Genomic DNA, 22906 nt, shown 5'->3' on the forward strand with positions numbered 1-22906 from the left:
TAAAGAGAGCTATCAAAATGCCCGCACCTGCCACTGCATTTCAAACCTTTGCCTGTATGTAGTCCATGGTTCTTTGGGTTGCATACATGCTCCTCATGACCTTGGCCCTGCTAACTTCTTCTGCCTCATCCCTCAACACTCCTTACCCTGTACTTCCCACTCAGCAACTCCTTGTCGTATCCCAGTGTCCCCAGGCTTCCATGCTTTTACCTGCAATACTGTAGGTTGGACCATCCCTACTCCTCAACCATACAGGCAACTCCTACTCATATTTCAAGATTCCACTATGGCACCACTTCCCTAGGAAATCCTTTCTCGTCTTCCCCACTTCCTCTCCTTCCATTTCTATGACCTGAGTAAATTCAATTCTTCATTTATTAAATCAGCAAGCATTTATTGACTCTTTACTCTTTACCAGGCACCAGTGTACATTAGGCTCTCAAATGTGTGAACGAACGAATGCAGACAGCAATGGGTTAAATGAAAGTAAATTCCTGCTTTCACTTAAGTGAGGATTCTCATAAGGATATAAGTAGCATGGCTCTATCACAGACTTAGCACTTTTTTAAAAAAAAGATTCTTTTTTTTTAATGTGGACCATTTTTAAACTCTTTATTGAATCTGTTACAATATTGCTTCTGTTTTATGTTTTGTTTTTTGGCCTGGCTTGAAGCCACACCCCCCCACATTAGAAGGCGAAGCCTTAACCACTGGACCTCCAGGGAAGTCCCAGACTTAGCGCTTCTCAACATTATTTTTCGTGTATCTGTCTCCCACATTGCACTAATTCCTTATGGATCTTGTCTTTTTCGTTTATACATCCTTAGTATCCAGCACCGTGTTTTTCATACAGTAAGCACTCAATAAAATATCGGTCCAAAAAGTGAAGGAGGGCTTCCCTGGTGGCGCAGTGGTTGAGAGTCCGCCTGTCAATGCAGGGGACGCGGGTTCGTGCCCCGGTCCGGGAGGATCCCACATGCCCCGGAGCGGCTGGGCCCGTGAGCCATGGCCGCTGAGCCTGCGCGTCCGGAGCCTGTGCTCCGCAATGGGAGAGGCCACAACAGTGAGAGGCCCGCGTACCGCAAAAAAAAAAAAAAAGTGAAGGAAACTATTTCACATTTAGTTTTATAAGCTCTAGAATATTTAAGTAAATATGTCCTTAAGTAAGTAAATTGTGGCTTCAAGTTTAGATTAAAAAAGAAAAAAATACTACACAGTTCTGTGGTTATAACAAGAAATGACTAATGTTAAACCAGCATTGTTTAATAAGACAGAGTCAAAATTTTAATTGACATTTTAAAAAGAAATCAAATATAACTGCAAAGTCAAATAAACACAACCCCCTATTCTAATTTTTTTTAATTTCATGTGAATTTTAGTTAACATTTTCATGTGGATACAGTTATCAGTAAACTGCCTCTCCAAAACCTCTGGGTAGAAACAGCTGATGAAAATATTGGTACCAGTCAGTGAGAGGTACAGTGAGGGACTGGTATACTCTTCTTGAATCAAGTGCAGGACTTAACGGCTTCTCTAACTAACGCAATTCTTCCAAAAGTGCCAAGTTTTCATCTGATCCTATTTTAAAACTTCAGCAACAGGGCCATCATGACTTTGCCCTTCAAAGAGCTTCAATAAAGCTAGCTGCTACAACAACTGTGGGGGAACAAAGCCTGGACTCACATCTAAGGAGACAGCAATCTAAATGCCAACTGTTCGTGGGCGGAGAATGGGGAGTGGGAGGACAAGTTTTATCTCACAGCACTAACATTACATCAGTTTTGGGGGTGTTTTCCCCCCTAGTTCTACTGAAAGACAGCCTTTCAATTCCTTCAAATGTGTGAAATCCAACCTTCACTTTCTTGCTGGCTGCAATATTTGGGTATTAAATAAAGAGGAACAAATCAATGTCTGGCCATCACTCAAAAGAGTCCCACATATTAGGGTTAAGAATGGCGGCCATGGGGGTCCAGCACTCACAGCAGAACAATGCTTAGGGTGACACTCACAAGAGTCATGGGTTCTGAGGATGCCCACTCCCACAGCTGGGGATCAAGGCACTGACAGACAATACAGACTTGAAGTCATGTTCCACAGCACACGTTATACAGGATGGTGGGATGAAGAAGCTGAAACCTGGACTATTTACGTGGCAGGCGGGGGCAGAGGAGCAGAAAGAACCTTATGCTCCCCAAACATTAACTATACATGCAACAGTGCTATTTCCTTAGTAATTTTTTCTAAGGTTTAATTATGGTAAAATACACATGATATAAAATTTACCATTGTAACCATTTAGAAGTGTTAAGTTCCAGAGTGTAAAGTACATTCACACTGGTACACAACCTATCTCCACAACTCTTCTCATCTTGCAAAACTGAGACTCCATCCCCATTAAAAAGGTCCACGTGGCTCTGCAGCACAACGGATAGCACCCTGGACTTCTAGTGACGACAAAGCTCTCCATTCCTCCCTCTGCTCAGCCTCTTGCAACCACCCTGCCGTCTTCCGTCTCTGAATCTGAATACTCTAGATGCCTCATATAAGGAGAGTAACACAGTATTTATCTTTTTGTGACTGGCTTATTTCACTCAGCATAATGTCCCCAGGGTTCATCTATGTTGCATTATGTGTTCAAATTTCCTTCCTTTTTAAGGCTGAATGACACTCCACTGTATGTATATAACACCTTTTTCTTTATGCATTCATCTGTTGATGGACACTTGGACTGCTTCCACCTTTTCGCTATTATGAATAATGCTGCAATAGACAAGGGTGTACAAATATCTCTTTGAGGTCCTGCTTTTAATTCTTTTGGATAAAAACCCGGAAGAGTGGATTGCTGAATCATAGGGTGATTCTAGTTTTAATTTTTTTGAGGAACCACCACACTATTTTCCAAAGTGGCTGCACCATTTTACATTCCCAGAACATCCTTGCCAATACTTTTTATTGTCTGTTTTTTTTTTAAATAGTAGCCATCCTAATGGATATGAGGTGGTTCCTTGGTGACTTTTACATTTTCTAAATTTTCTATAATATCCCTGTATTATGTTAATAATTAGAGGAAAATTCAGTGAAATACATTCAACCATTAAATGTGATCATGCAAATACATACTGGTATAGAAAGACCTTTATCATATAGTGTAAATTTTTTTAATCTGAAGGTTACTGTAAGAGTTATATAAAACTATATATACTACTATCTATGTTTGGAGAAATACAAATATACATATTAATATAAATATTTTATACAGACTCAGTAATATGAAAAGGAATATAAAACAATAAACCAGAATGTTAACAGTAATTACCTCTGGATAATGGTAATCTAACTCATCTTATTATTTCTGTATTTATTTTCTGATCTTTACCCAATGAATATGCATGTCTTCTACAATAATGAATAACAACAATAAAGGGGGTAATTTGGTAAATAAGTTGGGAGTCACCAGGTACCTACACTGCTGTAGGCAGCCATGTTGCTGTGGCCATGAACTATCACTTAAATGTCTGAGAATGCTCAAGCCAGGACGGGAACCTCTGAATCAGCTATAATACTATTACATAAATTCTACTTTTAGTCTCAACATGCTTTGAGGGCTCTGTTTAGCCAATATTATGATAGATGCTGAAATTCAGGAGTTCTGAGTACAGTAATTTGCCACCCATACCCTACAACCCCTGAATCAGTAGAGACCTACAAAACAGAATACACAATGCCAGCTTCTTATGCTTAACCTGAAAACAAAAAAACAGACAAGGAAATAGAGAGGACTTATAAGGTACAAGGAAAAAATGTGAAGACATACTGCTCCAACCCAACTACATTACATAATATTCTATTTACTGTTAGTTAAGAAATTTTTTTATACTTCCACATTTCTTGTGAAAACTCTCCTTTTTTATGCCATCTCAAGTGCCTGTGTGTGCATTTAATGAGTTTTTTGAAAAATCCCAATCTGCTTATCTCTCTGAACTAAAAGAACAAGGCAATATATTCAAATTTAGGCCAAGAAAAGTAGAGAAAAGAGTGCTTCAAAGAGAAGAGGCAAAAGCTGGGGCACAAAGAAAAATGCCAACCAAGGAGTCTTCTGCCCACTAGAAACCGAGAAGCTTGCTCCCCAACCATCCTCCACCATAAGCACTGTTACCACTCTCCACTCCATCCCTGGCCTTCAAATTGGGAGGCTGTAAAATATGCGGGAATGACCCTTCAACACACTGGCCTGATATGTTTTCAACTTCCTCAAAACAATCCTCAAACTTGGGAGCACAGCGGATGTCATGACTGAATTACTCAACACCTAACGTCTTTAATTCTGAAATTATCCCCCATTCACAACAAATGACTTTCCTTCTACATCTCTTGGCCTCAGTTCCACTCAATGTGTGTGTCCTCGTGAGGGCACCAACCGGTCCCTTGACTTTCCTTTCTTAGTCAATCACCTCTGCTCTGGCTTCACTGCCTACCCATTCAGCCTGGATCCTGGATTAGTCACTGAAGAAATGGATTCATTACACATTGGCTTACTTGTGTCTTCTCTATTGGCGTCTGGTCATAAGTTAGCCTCTCAAAGGAAGGACCAAGGGAAAGAACAGGAGAGAAACCAACTCTTTTCTTATATTGTTAATGATCCCCAGCTGCCTGAACTAGGGACATCCCCCTGAGTCTTGCATCCCAAGTTCTCCACTATATAGTTACATTTTATCTTTCCAATGAGTTCCCAGCCATATTCCAATGAGCACTAAAGCTTCTGAGAAGTCAGAGAAGTGATATGAGGGTTTCTAGGAAGGCTCAAGTGAGGGCTGAGTAGTCAGGACCCCAGGCTTCACCCAGAACGGCTGCACTTTTATTTAACAATGGGAAGTTGTTAAATCAATCACGTTGCATGCAGAAAACACTATTGTTCAGCCATTAAAAACTACATTTCGGTGATATAAAGAAAATGTTCATGATGCTAAACACTATGTACATACAGCACTATTCAAAGTCCTCAATAGGTAACAGACCCAGGAATAAAAATTGTCTAGAAGGAAACACCCCGGTGTAAACCGTGGTTACATGAGAATTATAGATTTATGGGTGCCTCTTAAATTTTCTTCTACTAATAATCATTTTTAAACATGTTGATGTAATCTTTTTTTTAATTAAATTTTTTAAAAATATTTTCTTTGAAAAAATTATTTCCTTTCTTATAAAAAATGGCTCCCCTTTCTGAAGCCCAGAAAGCAACTGATCAAACCTTACCCACCTTTGGGACTCCCCTGGTGGTCCAGTGGTTAAGACTCTGTGCTTCTAATGCAGGGGGTGTGGGTTCAATCCCTAGTTGGGGAACTAAGATCCCACATGTCACGTGGTATGGCCAAAAAAAAACCACAAACACTTTACTCACCTTTGCTGGAGTCTTCCCAGGCTAACATCTGGTGGTTGCCAGGAAGGAGAGAAACAAGCTAGGCTGCTCACCCCAGAGGTTTCAAATACAATGAAACCAAAAGCAAGGGGATGGGAGCAAGCAAACAATTCCCTTCAGGCAAGATGCCTGTGTCTCCATGTTGATCTTTTCTTCAATAATTCTCATTACACCTGCCTTAAAGTCTTTGATGGTTAATCTTAGCAAACTGTCAGCCACTTGTAAAAGGCAAAAATAAAGAAAATCTAAGCAAAGAGAACATGAATATCATCCACACTGAAAGTTGGCAAGCTTTCCCCATATATCAGAAGTTTCCTTGTAGACAAGACCTTTCCACTGAATCTTTAACACTCACCAGGTGCTTTGCCTTAGCACGTTCCTCCTCATTTGATATCCTCTCACGAAGAATAGCTCTGGTCAACTGCTCATTGGCAAAAGCCTTCTCTGAGTCCAGTTCTTTGCTTTGCTTTAGTCTGAAAAGACAACAAAGGTCTAACTTAGAGGAAAAAAAAGAAAGATTTTAGTAGCTGACATCATTTTTTTAATGAAATACATTTAAGCCACAGATTTAGGAGATGAAATCATCTTGGTCTAAAATTTATCCAAAGCAGGTATATTTTCTAGTAAATCCTCAAGCAGCCTCTACCCAAGCCTTTAAAATAACAGAATTCAAATACATCAAGAAGCTAATCAATCTGACTGCTGAATTAGTTTTACAAAGAACTTATGTCAGCTTGAAATCTGCCCACCTAAATATTCGATCCCTGGTGCCTCCATCTGCCCTCTGGAGATAGCAGTAATATATCTAATTAAAAAGCCATCCACAAGGGCTTCCCTGGTGGCGCAATGGTTGAGAGTCCGCCTGCCAATGCAGTGGACACGGGTTCGTGCCCCGGTCCGGGAAGATCCCACATGCCGTGGAGCGGCTGGGCCTGTGAGCCATGGCTGCTGAGTCTGCACGTCCAGAGCCTGTGCTCCGCAACGGGAGAGGCCACAATGGTGAGAGGCCCGTGTACCGCCAAAAGAAAAAAAAAAAAAAGCCATCCACAAGACAAATATTTGAAGGTACCCATCATCTTCCCATCAAAACTGACTCAACTGATTACTGAATACACGCCAGGCAAAGTGCAATGCACTGATGTCACAGTACTGACAAGGACCAGTCACTGTCCTCATGGACCTGACATTACAGCAGGAACTAAAAACACAGTTAAGAGATCCTTCCTCCCAGCGAATGTTCCAACAATCTTTATCTGCAAAAATGGCCAGACCCTTCAATAGCAGGGCTTCTCACTTGTGGGATGACTCCAATTTGTCCCTTAGCTCCAAACTAAATGCACCACTGCAGACATGGTCCAGCAAAGTAAGACAACAGAACCTCACCTCCCAAGATTCCAACACAACACTAATTCTACTAATGAAGCATCTGATTACATTAGGTCTATCGGTAACCTCATCACACAATTAGTTCACACTAAGTTACAATCCACTAAAACCCCTCCACTGTGCATGACAAGGATAAATTACTTTGGCACCCATCTTCACCATCGTGTCCGGCACATAAAGGTATTCAGTAGTCACCGAATGAGAGTACATTTTAGTCTAATCTCATGGACAAAGATTTTCTGATTGCCTTTTCTTCTTTGAGAGAATAACCCCTCTATACCATCATATCCCAAAGGTATAAGCAATGCTTTAAAAAGAAAAAGTAAGGACTTCTCTCCAGAGAACCTCATGTAGGCCGGGCCACCAGGGAACAAACAAGGCCCCTGAGAGCTCCACCTAGTTCGCAGGATAATATCCCACAGCAGGATTTGGAGTCAACAATGGCCAAACCCCAGGTGGTTGTAGCTCCTGTATTAATGTCTAAGCTGTCTGTAAACGCCCCTGAATTTTACCCATCGAGTTATTCTTCTAATTATGCAGAATCCTATGCGGATGGTTGTGAGGATTATCCCACTTTGTCAGAATATGTTCAGGATTTTTTGAATCATCTTTCAGAGCAGGCTGGCAGTTTTGAAACTGAAATTGAACAGTTTGCAGAGACCCTGAATGGCTGGGTTACAACAGATAATGCTTTGCAAGAACTTGTGGAACTTATCTATCAACAGGCCACATCTATCCCAAATTTCTCTTCCATGGGAGCTCACCTCTGTAATTACCTGTCCCATCATCTGACAATTAGCCCACAGAGTGGCAACTTCCGCCAGTTGCTACTTCAAAGATGTCGGACTGAATATGAAATTAAACATCAAGCTGCAAAAGGGGATAAAGTGACTCGAAAACGATTCCACGCATTTGTACTCTTTCTGGGAGAACTTTATCTTAACCTGGAGATCAAAGGAACAAATGGACAGGTCACAAGGGCAGACATTCTTCAGGTCAGTCTTCGGGAGTTGCTGAATGCCCTCTTTTCTAATCCTATGGATGACAACTTAATTTGTGCAGTAAAATTACTGAAGTTGACAGGGTGTTTTAGAAGATGCCTGGAAGGAAAAAGGAAAGACTGATATGGAAGAAATTATTCAGAGAACTGAAAATGTTGTCCTAGATGAAAACTGCAGCAGAGATGTAAAACAGATGCTCTTGAAGGTTGTAGAACTCCAGTCAAGTAACTGGGGTAGAGTCCATGCAACTTCAACATACAGGGAAGCAACACCTGAAAATATCCTAATTATTTTATGAATGAGCCAACATTTTATACATCTGATGGTGTTCCTTTCACTGCAGCTGATCCAGATTACCAAGAGAAATATCAAGAGTTACTTGAAAGAGAAGACTTTTTTCCAGATTATGAAGAAAATGGACCAGATTTATCTGGGGGTGGTCATACTTGGATGATACTGATGATAAGATGGACCCAGAGATAGAAGAAGCTTATGAAAAGTCCTGTTTGGTATCAGAGCATAAGCGAAAACAGTCAAATTAAATTTCAGCGTTATCAATTTTATAAAGAAGTTTAAGTTATGTTGATTTATTTTTTATTTTTATTTTTTTATAAATTTATTTATTATTTATTTTTGGCTGTGTTGGGTCTTCGTTGCTGCACGTGGGCTTTCTCTAGTTGCGGTGAGCGGGGGCTACTCTTCGTTGTAGTGTGTGGGCTTCTCATTGCGGTGGCTTCTCCTGTTGCAGAGCACAGGCTCTAGGCACAAGGGCTTCAGTAGTTGTGGCACATGGGCTCAGTAGTTGTGGCACACGGGCTCAGTAGTTGTGGCTCACGGACTCTAGAGCACAGGCTCAGTAGCTGTGGCACACGGGCTTAGATGCTCTGCAGCATGTGGGATCTTCCTGGATCAGGGCTCAAACCCGTGTCCCCTCCATTGGCAGGTGGATTCTTAACCACTGCGCCACCAGGGAAGTCCGGTTACGGTGATTTAGCAGAACACAGGAAAGCAAGAAAATGTGTCACACTTATACTAAATTAAGGATGTTTAGTTATGTCACTAATGTATGCAACTTTAATTTTGTTTAACACTCTCTGCCAAAATAAACTTTATTCCCTACAACTTAAAATGTGTGTGTGTGTGTATATATACATATATATTTAAAACATAGTTTATTATGTACAGTTAATTCCACTGTTTTGGCTGCAATAAAATCGATTTTGGAAAAGAAAAGAAAAAGTAAAATTTTTATGTTGGTATAAGTGAAATTCTGAGTGCAATCAACTTTTTAAGTGGGAATGATGAGCACCAAATTGAACTCAATACTAGTCTATCAAATTTCAGTTTTTTAAAAGATTATTGAAAAGAAATAAGAAAATAAAACTCTTGGTTATTCTTTTAAATTGCTACATCACCTTGATACTCTGAAATTCTCACAAATCAACTCTAACAGATAAAATCACTTTGTAAAATATATTCCAAAGTTATAATGCTTCCCCCTAAAAATTAAACCTGTGTAGTTTTATGTCTTGAATAAAGATAAATAAAAGAAACAAATATACTTTTACCCAAATAAATCCTGGAGTTACATAAAAGGAAAGCAACATAAAAAACAAAATGGTCCACATAAGGATACTGTGCAGATAACTGCTGAAGTTATCATACCAGATTAGAAAACTAGGCAGTTATAGCATCTCTACCAGCCTATCACTTGAAAGTAAAAGACATTACCTATTTTACAAGTGAGGTGCAAACTAAAATAAAATAAAAATTACTATCATTTATGGATCACCTACTATATGCAAACACTGTGCAAACACTTTACATACATATATAAAACTAGTATGAAACTTACATTATTACTAGTTCTTGAACATAAAGTGAATTCTATACAACTAAATTTTCTCATATCTTCCACATTTGGTGTATCAAATTTTAAAGTAGTGTTCATTTTAATAATAACTACATTTTTTTCTGAGTTTACTTGCATATGGCATAAATTTCAATTACAAATGGAGTTAAAAGTACCTCAACTTTAAGAAATATCATAAAGTTTGGCAAGTTAATGAAAAAGAAGCAATAACATAAGCACAAAAGTCTTCAGTGTTATAAAAAATAAAGATTATTCAGCTGGCAGTACTTGGTACAGAAGCACAAACTTTGGAGTTGGATTCCTGGGTCCAAACCAAGGCTCTACCACTTACTAGCTGAGTAAATACTGCAGTTAACCTCCCTAGGTCCTGTTATTCTCATGAGTAAAACAGACTAGTGTAACACCTACCTTACAGGATTCTACACACAGAAAGCATTTAGTACAATGCCTGTAACATAATAAGCACTCAACACATTAGTTAAGTAGCAGTAATAATAATAATACCCACTATGGGGTCAGGGATGCAGAGGAAGCAGTGAGTTTCTGAAAAGAAGAAAATCTCCAAATTCACTAAATACACCATGACCACATACAGCTCTGTCCTCTCCATCTTATTTTCCCCCAATTTTTCAACAATAAGTTCTGCCTTTTTTTTGGCTGAGTTGGGTCTTCGCTACTGTGTGCCGGCTTTCTCTAGTTGTGGCGAGCGGGGGCTACTCTTCCTTGCGGTATGCAGGATTCTCATTGCGGTGGCTTCTCGCTGCAAAACATGGGCTCTAGGCGCGTGGGCTTCAGTAGTTGCAGCACGTTGTGGCTCGTGGGCTCTAGAGCGCAGGCTCAGTAGTTGTGGCACATGGGCTGAGTTGCTCTGTGGCACGTGGGATCTTCCCGGACCAGGGATCGAACCCGCGTCCCTTGCATTGGCAAGCGGATTCTTAACCACTGCACCACCAGGGAAGTCCCAGTTCTGCTTTATTTTTATGATCAAGGACCCCTAAAATGTAAATTGACTATAATGACTCTAGCAGCCCCATCCTTACACATGATCCTTTCTTTCTTTCCCACTTGCCTCTAAGCTCCACAAGGGTGAAGACCTGGTCTGGGTCTTTTTCATTGCTATATCCCCAAGTGCTTAAAACAATGCCTGCCCCACACAGTAAGTGCTCAAAAAATACCTGAGTAGGGCTTCCATGGTGGTGCAGTGGTTGATAATCTGCCTGCCAATGCAGGGGACACGGGTTCGTGCCCCGGTCCGGGAAGATCCCACATGCTGCGGAGCGGCTGGGCCCATGAGCCATGGCTGCTGAGCCTGCGCGTCCAGAGCCTGTGCTCCGCAACGGGAGAGACCACAACAGTGAGAGGCCCGCGTACCGCAAAAAAAAAAAAAAAAAAAAAAAATACCTGAGTAAACGCATGAATGAATGAGTGGCATATTTCCAACCGCAGACAAAAATGGAAAACAAGTTACAGAAAACAGAAGACTGAGGAATTTACAAAACTAGACACAAACTGAGCCCTACAAAGGCGGAGCCACCATGATGTTAAGTGTCACAAGTGTGATGATCCCAGACCACACTAACCTAAAACAAAGGGCGTTTTACATTCCACAACATTTCAGAGCCTATGAAATACCTAACTCCGTGTGTGTGTGTGTTTTACACAGAGTTATCAATAAACATTAGTGCAAGGCTTTGGAAGGGTCCCTGAAAAATCACCTTTGCAATTTTAGGAAAAAAATTTAGAAAATTTTAGAAGAAAGTTTCGCTTTCTTTCAATACCTAATACATCTAACTATGCTTGACTCTTGGCTTAAGAGAGATTGTGAGGGGCACAAATTGACCAAAAAGAAATTTTCCTTTCTTAATTCTTACAGTTACTTTCATTTATCCTTACAAATAGACCTGTACAAATTCTCAAATAGTTAGTTCTAAAGGAATAGCTGAAAATAAAACAAAAAGAAGAAAGGTCTGTGTGTGACTGTTTATGAAAGAGAATTTTGTATCTTTAAGTCTGACAGTAGGGCCCAGAACAAATTATGATTACCTATCAGCAACTCAGTGGTACAATCTAATAAACCTCAGTTTTCTCAGCCCTAAAATTTGAAGGTTGAGCTTTACAGTCTAAGGTCCCTTGCAGTTAAAAGTTTTACAAACATCATATATTAAATATATTACTCTCCATTCCAAAATTTCTTGAGAAATGTAGAGTCAGGGGATAAATGAAACGAAGGAGTATTATCTCCAAATTTCCTAATTTTCACTCAATGAGCACTTATATTTCTAGTCTCACCCTTAGAGTTTCCAATTACTTGATTAAAAACTGTACACTAGATAGAAGTAAATGGGATTCACAAATTCATTCAGTATATAATTATTGGTGACAGGCACTATTCTGATTAATGAGAATAAAATGGTGAGCAAAAGAGACACCTACCCTATGAAGCTTCAACTCTGACAAATTCATTATTTTTAAAAAGTGAGGTTGCCATAAAACTATATGGGTAGGAGCTGATATCTAAACTGAAATCTAAGAAACATAAAATGAGCAACATCAGGAAGGAAAAACTGTCTTAGAGGAAACATCAGTCAGTTCCAGAGGCACTGAGCAATTATTTCCTGTAGTTAAACTTCTGTACTGCCTTCTCAGATACCAAAGGCTGGGTAACCTAGACACTGAGAGCTCTCTTCAAACACACACACACACACACACACACACACACACACCAATAAACATTAGTGCGAGGCTTTGGAAGGGTCCCTGAAGCTTAAAATCACCTTTGCAATTTTAGAAAATTTAGAAAATTTTAGAAGAAAGTTCCGCTTTCTTTCAAATTATTTTGGAGGGCAGAGTTTCAGAAAAAATGGTATAACTAATAAGGCTTTGTCCAGTGCCTTCAGAAATAAAAGCAATAGACTAGAAATGTCTAAATTGCACTATTCCTCATTTCCCCACCTCTCCCCCCTCCACATAAAGCATTTATAGCAATATTTTCTTCGAATAAGCTTCCTCTTTTATGGATTCATTGAGATCATTTCACAACTTACAACTACTTTGCAAAGAAAATGTGCTTGTATTCTCAGAAGCTCCCAATTCTTTTCAGAGCTTCCTCTCAGTGCCCTTGCTTCTATATTCCATCAGGCTTTTCTATTCAATGGCCATCTATGAAAGATAGTGGCTGTGGGATCAACCAATTTTTCTCTTATTTTGAGCCCAATGTGATGACTCTCTTTTCTGGGCCTCTCTGAGTGCTACCGGCCTCCTTGAGTGTAGATCCAAAGCCAAGTTGTTTTGCAAACACTCCCCAAGGGAAAGAGGGGTGAAGCCCTCTTTGACAATGGAAACTCTACTTTTAAGGTCCGTGTGACGTGTAAAGAAAAAAAAATAAAGGTATGAGATAAAGTAAGTCTTTCATTATTGGGTTTCCAAAGATTTAAGAATTATCTCAAAATAAAATTAAACATACCAAGTATCTCGGAGAATACATTCTCTTTTTTATTTACTGGCATTTCCCACTTATTATTTCAGATCTGCTGGTCTAATATTATTCTACATTAAGCCCCTGATTTAAGTTTCATTTAAATTTCCTTCTTTTAAATACATATCTCTCCTCATTTAAATTCTCTAGAGTTTTAAGCAAAGGAGTAGGAGTTTAGTGTAAACTTTTCTTATTTGCATTAAGTAATTGGATAGCTTGCCTAAGCTTAATGAAACAAATACCAGTCAGCTCTGCCCTTATACCTCAAGCCCTAGCAACCTAGCTCTTGTTCTCAGTATATTCTCAATCAGGTAAAAGATTTAAGATACACCAGCAAGATGAATTTCTAAAAACCAGCCAAATCTCCTATAATGAATATTATATTACAACATGTCCTTTAAATGGAAATAATAATAATAATAATAATAATAATAAATTACTCAAATATATTCAGTTCTCATAGATCTGGTAATATTAATAATACCAATATTATTTTATTGAAAGAACCTAAAGGTTTTAAGAAAATCGGAAGGGTATTTTAAAGATAACTTTAGCTAGGCATTTTTTATATATTCAACTTTGTTGTCCTCGAGGAAGGGGGCATTACTATCTTCCTTTAACATGAGAAAAACAGACGTGGAAAAGCACACAGGAGACATGAAATGACCTGATCTGATTTCCAAAGCCATGGTTCTTAAACCTCCTGAAGAGTAACACCACCACCACCCCAACGGGAATCAGTTTCCATTACATTACTCACCTTTGTGGTCATATAAGGACAGCTTTTAAAAATCATATTACTCATAATTATTTTAAAAGAAGCTCACTTTTTATTTGTTTTCATTATGTCAAGTCAGAGTTTGCCAGAGTCAAAACAGCCCTTTCCCAAAGTGGTTTGGCTTTCAATGGCCCTAAATGTTTCTCTGAACCTGGCCATTCACAAACAGATTTATCTTCATGTAGGCTGACACATAGGTAATGCTATACAATTCTAGCTTAGAAAATTACTTTATAATTTAATATATAAGGCCATTATATTACTGAGGGAAAGCTGATAAGAACCTCAGATAATGGGTGAGAATAAATGGGAAACTGAGATTATTCTAGATAAAGTGATTTGAGGAAATGATTTATCTAAAATTGAACTATGACCATTACACACAGACAATATCTGCATAGTACTGCAATGTACTTGACTCAGACTGTTTCAAACACTGGAAGAGAAAAATGAGCGACTACAACCTCAAAGGTCATTTTTAATGTTAATGATGAATTTTACTTTAATGCATCATACTTTGTCAGGACATGCTGAACCAGCATTCAAAATACTGTTTACTACTCATTTTTTAAACAGAAAAGCTGAGCCAGTAATCCAACAAACTAATTATTATACTATTAAAAATAATGACAGAACAAGTATACAGCTTTCTATTAATAAGACTTTACCAAAATAAAAGTAGTTTACTAAAATTTCTCAGCTCAAATTGTTTCAAATCCTGGAAGGAAATGTACATGCATTGAGATCCCAAAATAAACACATAAAGATGAATGTACATTAATATAACCATATTACATTCACATATAATATGTATCTATATGTATCATCTATATATGTATATAGAAATGTAATATCTATATGTATAGCAGATAAAGAGTTAGCATTTATTAATGCTTACTTTGTACCAGGTACAGTTCTAAGCACTCGACAGGTGTAATTCATTTAATCCTCCCAAAAACCCTATCAAATTACCGTATTTCAGATGAGGAAGCTGAGGCACAGAGAAGTTAGGTAAAGCTAAGGCTTATAGAACTTGTAAGTAATTTGCCCGAGGTCACAAAGCCAGTGAGAGGTGTAGCCAGGCAGGCTGACTTCGGAGCCTGCATTCTTACAGAAGATACACCCATGAAAAAACACACACAAACACATAATATATATATACTACTAGAATGTAATCCAGGGGGGTAAGAACTCTGTCTTATGCACCACTGTAACCGAGACACTAAATAGTGCCTGGCTCTTGGCAGGCATTCAATAAATATTTTTGAAAGAAATGAATAGAGTTTAATATGATGGAACACAGGTACCCTTTATATAATGGTAATTTAGAAAGAAATGGCACTGTCTTGGAACGCTGAATGACTGAAATCTAGCAAACCTACAGTAAATCAGTATTATTTAACCAGCATTAAGACCTAGTTCTGAATATAACCAAGAGGACATTTACTTTGGTCATCTATGTTTCTACATAAATATCATTTAAAATGTCATTCAGAATTTAACAATCAATGTTTCCTTCCTTTCCACAAGAATACTTTTAAAAAGTGATTAAAGCACGCTAAAATTTACTCACGATCTGGGGGCATTTTCCTGCATGGCTTCAAAATGAGGCCTAAGGGAAAAAAACTCAGCCCATAACCGGAAGCCTACAACTATTATGAGGATTACCCATAGCTATAATCTTAAATGGTCCTCATCTCCCCCTTCCAGACGATCACCTCTCCTTTACACATTGCATATTACTTTGTACCTCGAGTCCCTATTTCAAGTCTCACTTGAGAACAAGTTCTACCTGTCCTGGATTTTCTCAGACCATTTTCTTATCAAATACATTCTCTTACTGCACTGAAAAAATAGATCTATATTTGAAAAGAATTCTGGTTTTAGTTCACAAGTTAACGTCACCATATCCATGGCCCACACACCTCCCTCCCTCAAGAATACACAATTAAACTCCCCAGGAGGAAGTTACGTGACACCCCAAAGCACCCTTGTCTTGCATCTAACTAGAAGGACCTGTGGCCTCTTTTTTATCTGTCTTAAACTGAATATTTAGAGGCATCCTAAACTACAATAATCATCTTTTTATCTGAAAGTATACATCAATTGTCAAAACATTCAAAATACAACTGAACAACGGTGGGAGCAGGGAGGCAGAGACACACACCACTGAACTGTGCCGTATCAGCAGGGCTTGAAAATAAACTGTTTTATAGAAGTAGTGGAAGGAAATGCCCATGCATGACCTGTTACTACTGAAGACTTGTTTTGAAAATATCTACACCCCTCTCCCTTGCGAACGTACACTGGATGGGTGCTGCAGTTGTTTATTTACTGAGATGCTGGAGGAAGACCACAGAGTCCTCAGAGGAAAAAACGAACCAGAGGTCAAATGCAGGTATCTCTGGGGCAAATCCTTTTCATCAGCCCAGCGGGGCAAGACAGCAACTTAAGCACTGACCTCACCCCGATGGGCCTGAGCCAGGGACAGATGACAACATGAGATGGCTGCCTCCTGAAGACAGGAAACCAGGACAACATTCCCTGGTTCAGGGCCCTGGTCTCTGAAGAAATGACAGCATCCTAGTATCCTAACGTATACAAAAGATACATCAAGCCTTTTACAGTGTTTTGCACTTATGTTTCTTTTTGTTAAAAGACACATTTTTGCCAGGACACATATTTTGAAACTGTCCTTGTTCAGTTGGTAAGTCTTGGCAAACTTTTGGCCAGAGAGAGAGAAGATATTACCATTCTCCTTTCTAAGATTTGTAGGGCAAAGAATCAATACTTTTCTTCTTTTCTATTTCAAAGGACTTTCAAGCTTGAACCAAACTGCAACCTCTCACCCTCCACCTGCATTATGCCTCTCAAACATACACAGATACACATACCACCTAACTCACTCCAATGTTTCTTATGGTAGATGCTTAAATGTTAAAGCTTAGAAGACTCCTCCATCAATCCTAGAGTAAACATTTTTAAAGAAAGAATAATTACACAAAGTCCTTTATTATTTTTTAAATCAAGTAGTCTTTGAATTTTTAATCATTTTTGATTCCCATATTGAGCTGCTAATTTGACTGATGCATAAAGGTTAATGACTGCTGTCTTTATAAACTTTGGTTGTTATCATTACATAATTGTACTTTTTAAATTCTGTTTGGCACTTACAACCTTCATTTGTACCTTTTCTCATATTTTTGTTTGGTACAGCTTTGCCAATCCATTAATTTTTTTAACTTTTATTAAGATTAAAACAAATTACTTTAAGTGTATGTCACATAAATAATACAAAGCTCTTGCTCTGTGTGTGTGTGTGTGTGTGTGTGTGTGTGTGTGTGTGTGTTAATCTGGCAGCCTTGATCTTTAAATGGATAACTGTGGCCAGGTACAATTATTAACAGTAAGAAACTGATACACCTAACTTTATTTCTTTCCTTTTATATTACGTTTACTATTAATCTTACTTTGCTGCTATTTCTTTTTACCCTTTCCTTATTTTCCCAGTTATATCAAGTTACTACAAATTCTCTTTCCCTCTCAAAAAGATCTTTGGTATTTTTCTATGAGATTTGTGGTCATCCTCTTCCTGAACATTCACAAACGCTTTTTTCCCTACTATTGTTTAAAAACAAAATTCCTTCTATTTTCTCAACCACCACCCTCTGCAAACTCAGTAAGATGAAATCATTTGAATACTTTGACTGCCCACCCCCAACTCTTAGCTAAGAGTTCAGTGCTTTTAAATTCATACAATTCCTAGTTTTCTCATTAAGAATTACTCTTCATTTTCAAGAATCCTTATTAGCAGCTTTATCAGATGTTCCCCGTCTATCATCCATGTATACAGTGCAAAGGTTGATTCTCGTGGGTGCTGCTTCTCCTCTCCACCTTTCCCTATTTAAGATCTCTGTTCTAATTAATTTGTAATTTGCTTCGAATTCTTTAAGAATCTTCCTAAGATGGACCAGCGTGTCAGATACTTAGCTGTAACTCGGCTTCACACCCCTCTTTATCGTTTGCTTTGTGAAGTGGCAGCGGGAGTCTCTAAATCCCATTTCTGGTTTGCAGCTGGGTTCCTGTTAGGCTCTGCCAATAGAGGGCGCCAGAGGGAGATCGCAGGTTGGAGGAGGGAAAAGGAACTCTCCAGTTTGCAGTCTACGCCTTGCAGCATTGCTCAGGCCTCACTGCTTCAGGCTAGCAGCAGCACTTGTTCCTACAGCAGCAGTCCAATCCAGTTTGCAGTCTGCTCAAACTTGCAACCTAACTGCACCTCACTCTGGAAACACCAGCCCTGCCTCCCGGCAGGCCCCTCAAAAATCCTGAGCCCCAGACCCACTGGCCTCCCCTCCTCTGGACTACAGTTCCACAGTGCCCTCCTTCAAGCATCAATGTTTTCAATCCTGCTGCTTCCTGCCACTGCTACCTCTGGGGTAGCTTAGAGCTGCACTGGCCAATACAGTCAACATCAGCCACACGTGGCTGTCAAGCCCATGAAATTTGATTTGTCCAAACTGAGATGTGCTGTTAGTACAAAATACATACTGGATTTTTAATATTGAGTATGAAAATAAGAATGTAGTAGGACTAATATATTTTATAGTGATTATATGTTAAAATATAATATTTTGAATATACTGGAGAAAATCTTAGAATTTTTTGATGTGGCTACTAGAAAAATTTTAATTACGTAGATGGCTCACATTACATCTCTATTAAACAGCCCTGCCTTTGAGTTGTTTTGTTGTTGTTGTTTTGCATTAACAATTCTTGCATTAAATTCTCTCTGTAAAAATAACGGACGAGTTTTGTCTCCTTAGTGGATTCTGGCTGCTGTTTACATTAATAAGTTCTCCAAATCCTTGCATATCTGTGAGTCTCTCTTTCACCCCGACAGGCATATGAGACCTCAGCAAAGAATTTGGGGGTTTCAGTCCCTTCTCAGGAATCCCTAGATGGCACTCTGCCTTCTAGCTTCCAGTTTGGCAAAGAAAAGCCTAAACCCAGACTGACCCCTTTTTCCTTTATAAATCAGTGGTTCTTTCTGTCGGGAAGCTTGTAAGATTTTCTCTTCATCCTTAGCGTTCAGAAATTCTAGAAGTCTATGACTAGGTGTGCATCTTTTCTCATCAATCCCCCTGGAATAAAGAGAGGCCTCTCAATTTGCAGACTCCAGTCCTTCTTCAGCTCAGTGAAATGTTTTTATATCATTTAATTATCACTGCTCCTCTCTCTCTTCCCTTTATTTCCACCTAGAATTTAGTCTATTTCATCAAATATACAGGGTTATTTCACCCTCATCCTTCAATATGAAATCAAGATGCCTCTTAAAATCAGTGAGTCTTACCACCAACAACCAAGTGGCAATAGTTGCCAGTGCTACAAACATCAAAAGCACCATTCAAATATTTCAACAGTCCTTGCTAGAAGCACCTTTTTTGAGTGTCTTTCTCCCTGGCTGCTGCTGCTTTTCATCTCCTACTCACCAGGACTCAGGCCCAGCTATCCGGTTATGTTAAGCAGAGGTGCCCACTGAATGGTGGGAGATGAAGCAGTCTCCACTCTGTGGGCCAGTGGTATACCACAGGCTGAGACCTTTTCAGCCCCCTGTCAAGGGAACCAAGAGAAAGTCTCTCTGTTCCCGTCTCCCACCCTCTACCCACCCAGGCAACAGAGACAGAGAAATCAAAAGCTTCTCTCAGGAACATTCAAATAGACTGGGGCCAACTTGTGCTGCGCCGAAACTAACCTACTGGCTTTCACCCATCCATCAGATGCTCTACTAAGAAAAAGCACCTGGGAATTAGACTGAAATTGCAATGAGAGGACAATGGAGATGCTTTCAAGCTTCCAACTCCCTAGAATCCTTTCCACCTTTAAAATTTCTACTAAAGTGCTTGCTTCGGCAGCACATATACTAAAATTGGAACGATACAGAGAAGATTAGCATGGCCCCTGCGCAAGGATGACATGCAAATTCGTGAAGCGTTCCGTATTTTTTCAGCTCAGGGCTTTGTGACCACCTAGAAGGGTGGGATAGGGAGGGTGGGAGGGAGGGAGACGCAAGAGGGAAGAGATATGGGGACATGTGTATATGTATAACTGATTCACTTTGTTATAAAGCAGAAACTAACACACCACTGTAAAGCAATTATACTCCAATAAAGATGTTAAAAAATGTCTATTAAAGCTTTTTTCCCCACATTAAAGGGTTACAGAAAGTCCTCTACATATGAACCTAAGTTGCAAACTTTCAAAGATGCAAACGTGCATTCCATCAACGTCAGGCATGAATGAAATTGCAGCCTGCCCTCCGCCTCCTGTTGCTGACGGTCCTTCAGCTCTGCCATCTCCCCCCTCCTCTCCCTCCTGCAGTCAGTAACTCTTCTTGCCTGTTCACTCGATGCCAGCCCGTGTGCCAGCTGTTGTACTGTACTACTGTACTTTTCAAGGTACTGTACTATAAGATTAAAAATGTTTTATTTTTTGTTTGTTTTTTATGTATTACTTGTGTGAAAAGTATTATGAACCTATGACAGTACAATACTATATAGCCGATTGTGTTAGCTGGGTACCTAGGCTAACTTTGTTGGACTTATGAACAAACTGGGCTTACGAACGTGCTCTTGGAATGGAACTCATTCGTACGTAGGGGACTTATTGTACTTACAGCATTTTAGGGCAGAGTTAAGAGATTAAAAGTGCTGGATGGGGCAATCTCGGGCACTGTACATTAATTCTTATGGAAACCAGTTTTCTATTTTCGTCTCTTCACTCTAAGCTGCATTTTCCTAAAAAGAAACCTTGTTCCTAAAAAGAAACATAGCCCCCCCACCCCATACTGCAAGGACTATGAAGTCTTTCTAGATATATACAGGGTGAAAACTACTAATACCAGAACACAGTCAAATAGGAGCAATTTTTACATGGGGACAGAACAACATGGTCCGGTTCTGCAGCTCACGGATCATCATCAGGCATCACTGAGGGACAGGACTTGGGGAATCAACGGATAGAAGACACCCTATATCGCAGAGCTCTGCTTTTAGTATCACACGGTAGTAAGTTCAAGATTAAACTCCACAGCAAGCACCTGTTCTCTAATGCTGGTGAAATGCTCAGCCAATTGCTGTAAAGGCCAGTCTAGCTGAGAGAAGAGGGCACCCTCTTTGGAAAACTGAAGAGAAAATGCAGTTGTGTGTGAAACAGGGACAACCCGCCTCCAGCAATTTTGTTCCCAAAACACTATTCGAAACCCACTCCAACAAAAGGATAAATAGTCAAATTTTGTATCACTGAGCACAGTCACAACTATTATTATGAGCTAGTTAGACACAGAATTGTCTAACTAGAATTGTCTAACTAGACACAGAATTGTCTAACACAGAATTGTCTTGAGAAAAGAATCTCCGTCAGTCTCACTTCTGAATAAAGACGGCCCTGTATTTTTTACTTCAACTACTCTGTAACCTCAAAAGAAATATCAAGAGTGGAAGGGGCCTTCTCCGTGAGGCCAGGCTCATCTTTCTGGTTTAAGTCACCTTGGTCCGCACAGGAAAGCACAACAGACAGCCTCAGCACCCACCCCGCCCACCCCGCACTGCACTCTCCCTAGGTAACAGCGATCCATGTTCATGCCTCTCTGACACTATTCACCAGCTAAAAATCCATTCCTTGGCAGATGTTTTATTTCTAGCATTCCCTATGAAATCATGCTAAAGAAAAAACAAACTCTAATAAAAACACATTGATCTGAAAACCACACTAAGCAAGTATCCTGGATTTCACTTCACTTTAATTTTCACCTTAAACATAAAATGAGATGGCAGAAACACATATCAAAAGAGCAAATGATGTGAAATTCGGTATGATTTTACCTACTGTCGCTTTATGGTAACTCCTATTCATTCCCTTGATATTTCCCATCTCTTACAAGTTAAATCACAGACATACTTTAGGAAGTAAAAATTACCATTCAGAACTCACATCAACAACAAAAATAAAACAAACGAATGGAGTTGCAAAATGAAAAAGCATTAAAAAGTACTTTTCAGGAGTTTACTATGCACGCCACAGTGTGAGGACAAGGAAGCAGCCCAGGAGACAGAGCAGAACAGGGAGGCCTTGCTCTTGAGGAGGCTGCCGGAACACAGTTCCAACTATTCCAACAGAAGCATTCAGGCCCGTGTGGTCCTCTCACTCTCTATGCCATTTAATTTGTTATTTTTAGTATTGAAGACTTTAACATATAACTTATGTCATCCAAATGAAAAAATGCATCATATTCAATTATAACCATGTATGGAGTATCTCCGTATGCCAGGTATTTTATTTCATTTAATCCTCACAAAAATCCCACAGAGTAGTTGTTCTTCACCTTTCAGAGGTGAAGAAACCAAAGCTGAGAGAAGTTAAACTGCTCGAAATCACGTAGGAGAACACGTGGTGGCGTCTGTATTCTACACTTGCGACTCCAGAAACCATGCGCAAGTCACTATACTACATGGTCTTGATTGTGTGAACTAAAACGCTCAGCCAAAGCCCCCCAAAGGAAAATGTTCCATGTTCTGGTTCAAATATTAATACACACGTCTAGGTTTTCCTCCCTCCCTTGACGAAACCCTTCCTTCTTCCATCCATTTATGCAGGACATAACTCAACTGGCCCTAATGCGGTTGCAAACACAAACACAGGTACTGATATCACATGGCAACAAGTGGCTGGCTGACAGACAATGCAGAATGCGCTTCCACGCTCTTCTTTTTCCACTCACAGACTCCTGAGGTTGAGAAATACTGCTACAGTGCTATTCCAAAGGTACAAATCTGCATATAAAATTACATTAAGTGAAGAAGGATAAACTAAAGATTATAGTCACACTGAGTATGAGTACAAAACACCGTGTATAACACTGTACAAAAATTCAAAGAGGCTTGTGTTAGGTCTTTAGAGTTACTACAGCTGAGAAGGTAAT

General features: G+C 39.4%; 1 protein-coding gene and 1 pseudogene across 4 annotated transcripts in view; one reads left to right on the forward strand and one right to left on the reverse strand.

The window, feature by feature from the left end:
* Nucleotides 1-22906, reverse strand: part of CHCHD3 (coiled-coil-helix-coiled-coil-helix domain containing 3) — a 291260-nt gene that overhangs the window by 181579 nt on the left and 86775 nt on the right. For 2 of the 3 annotated variants that reach the window (XM_079711283.1, XM_079711285.1), the window contains exon 4: nt 5772-5889. In XM_079711283.1, coding sequence (XP_079567409.1) covers nt 5772-5889 — 118 coding nt within the window. Of the gene's footprint in view, nt 1-5753; nt 5890-22906 lie in introns of all 3 variants that reach the window. The other variant, XM_079711284.1, reaches the window with a different exon arrangement.
* LOC307057939 (polyadenylate-binding protein-interacting protein 1-like) lies at nt 7177-8345 on the forward strand (annotated as a pseudogene). The gene has a single exon. The product of its transcript is annotated as a polyadenylate-binding protein-interacting protein 1-like (transcript).

The sequence above is a fragment of the Hyperoodon ampullatus genome, assembly GCF_949752795.1.
Source record: "Hyperoodon ampullatus genome assembly, chromosome: 9".
NCBI lineage: Eukaryota > Metazoa > Chordata > Mammalia > Artiodactyla > Ziphiidae > Hyperoodon > Hyperoodon ampullatus.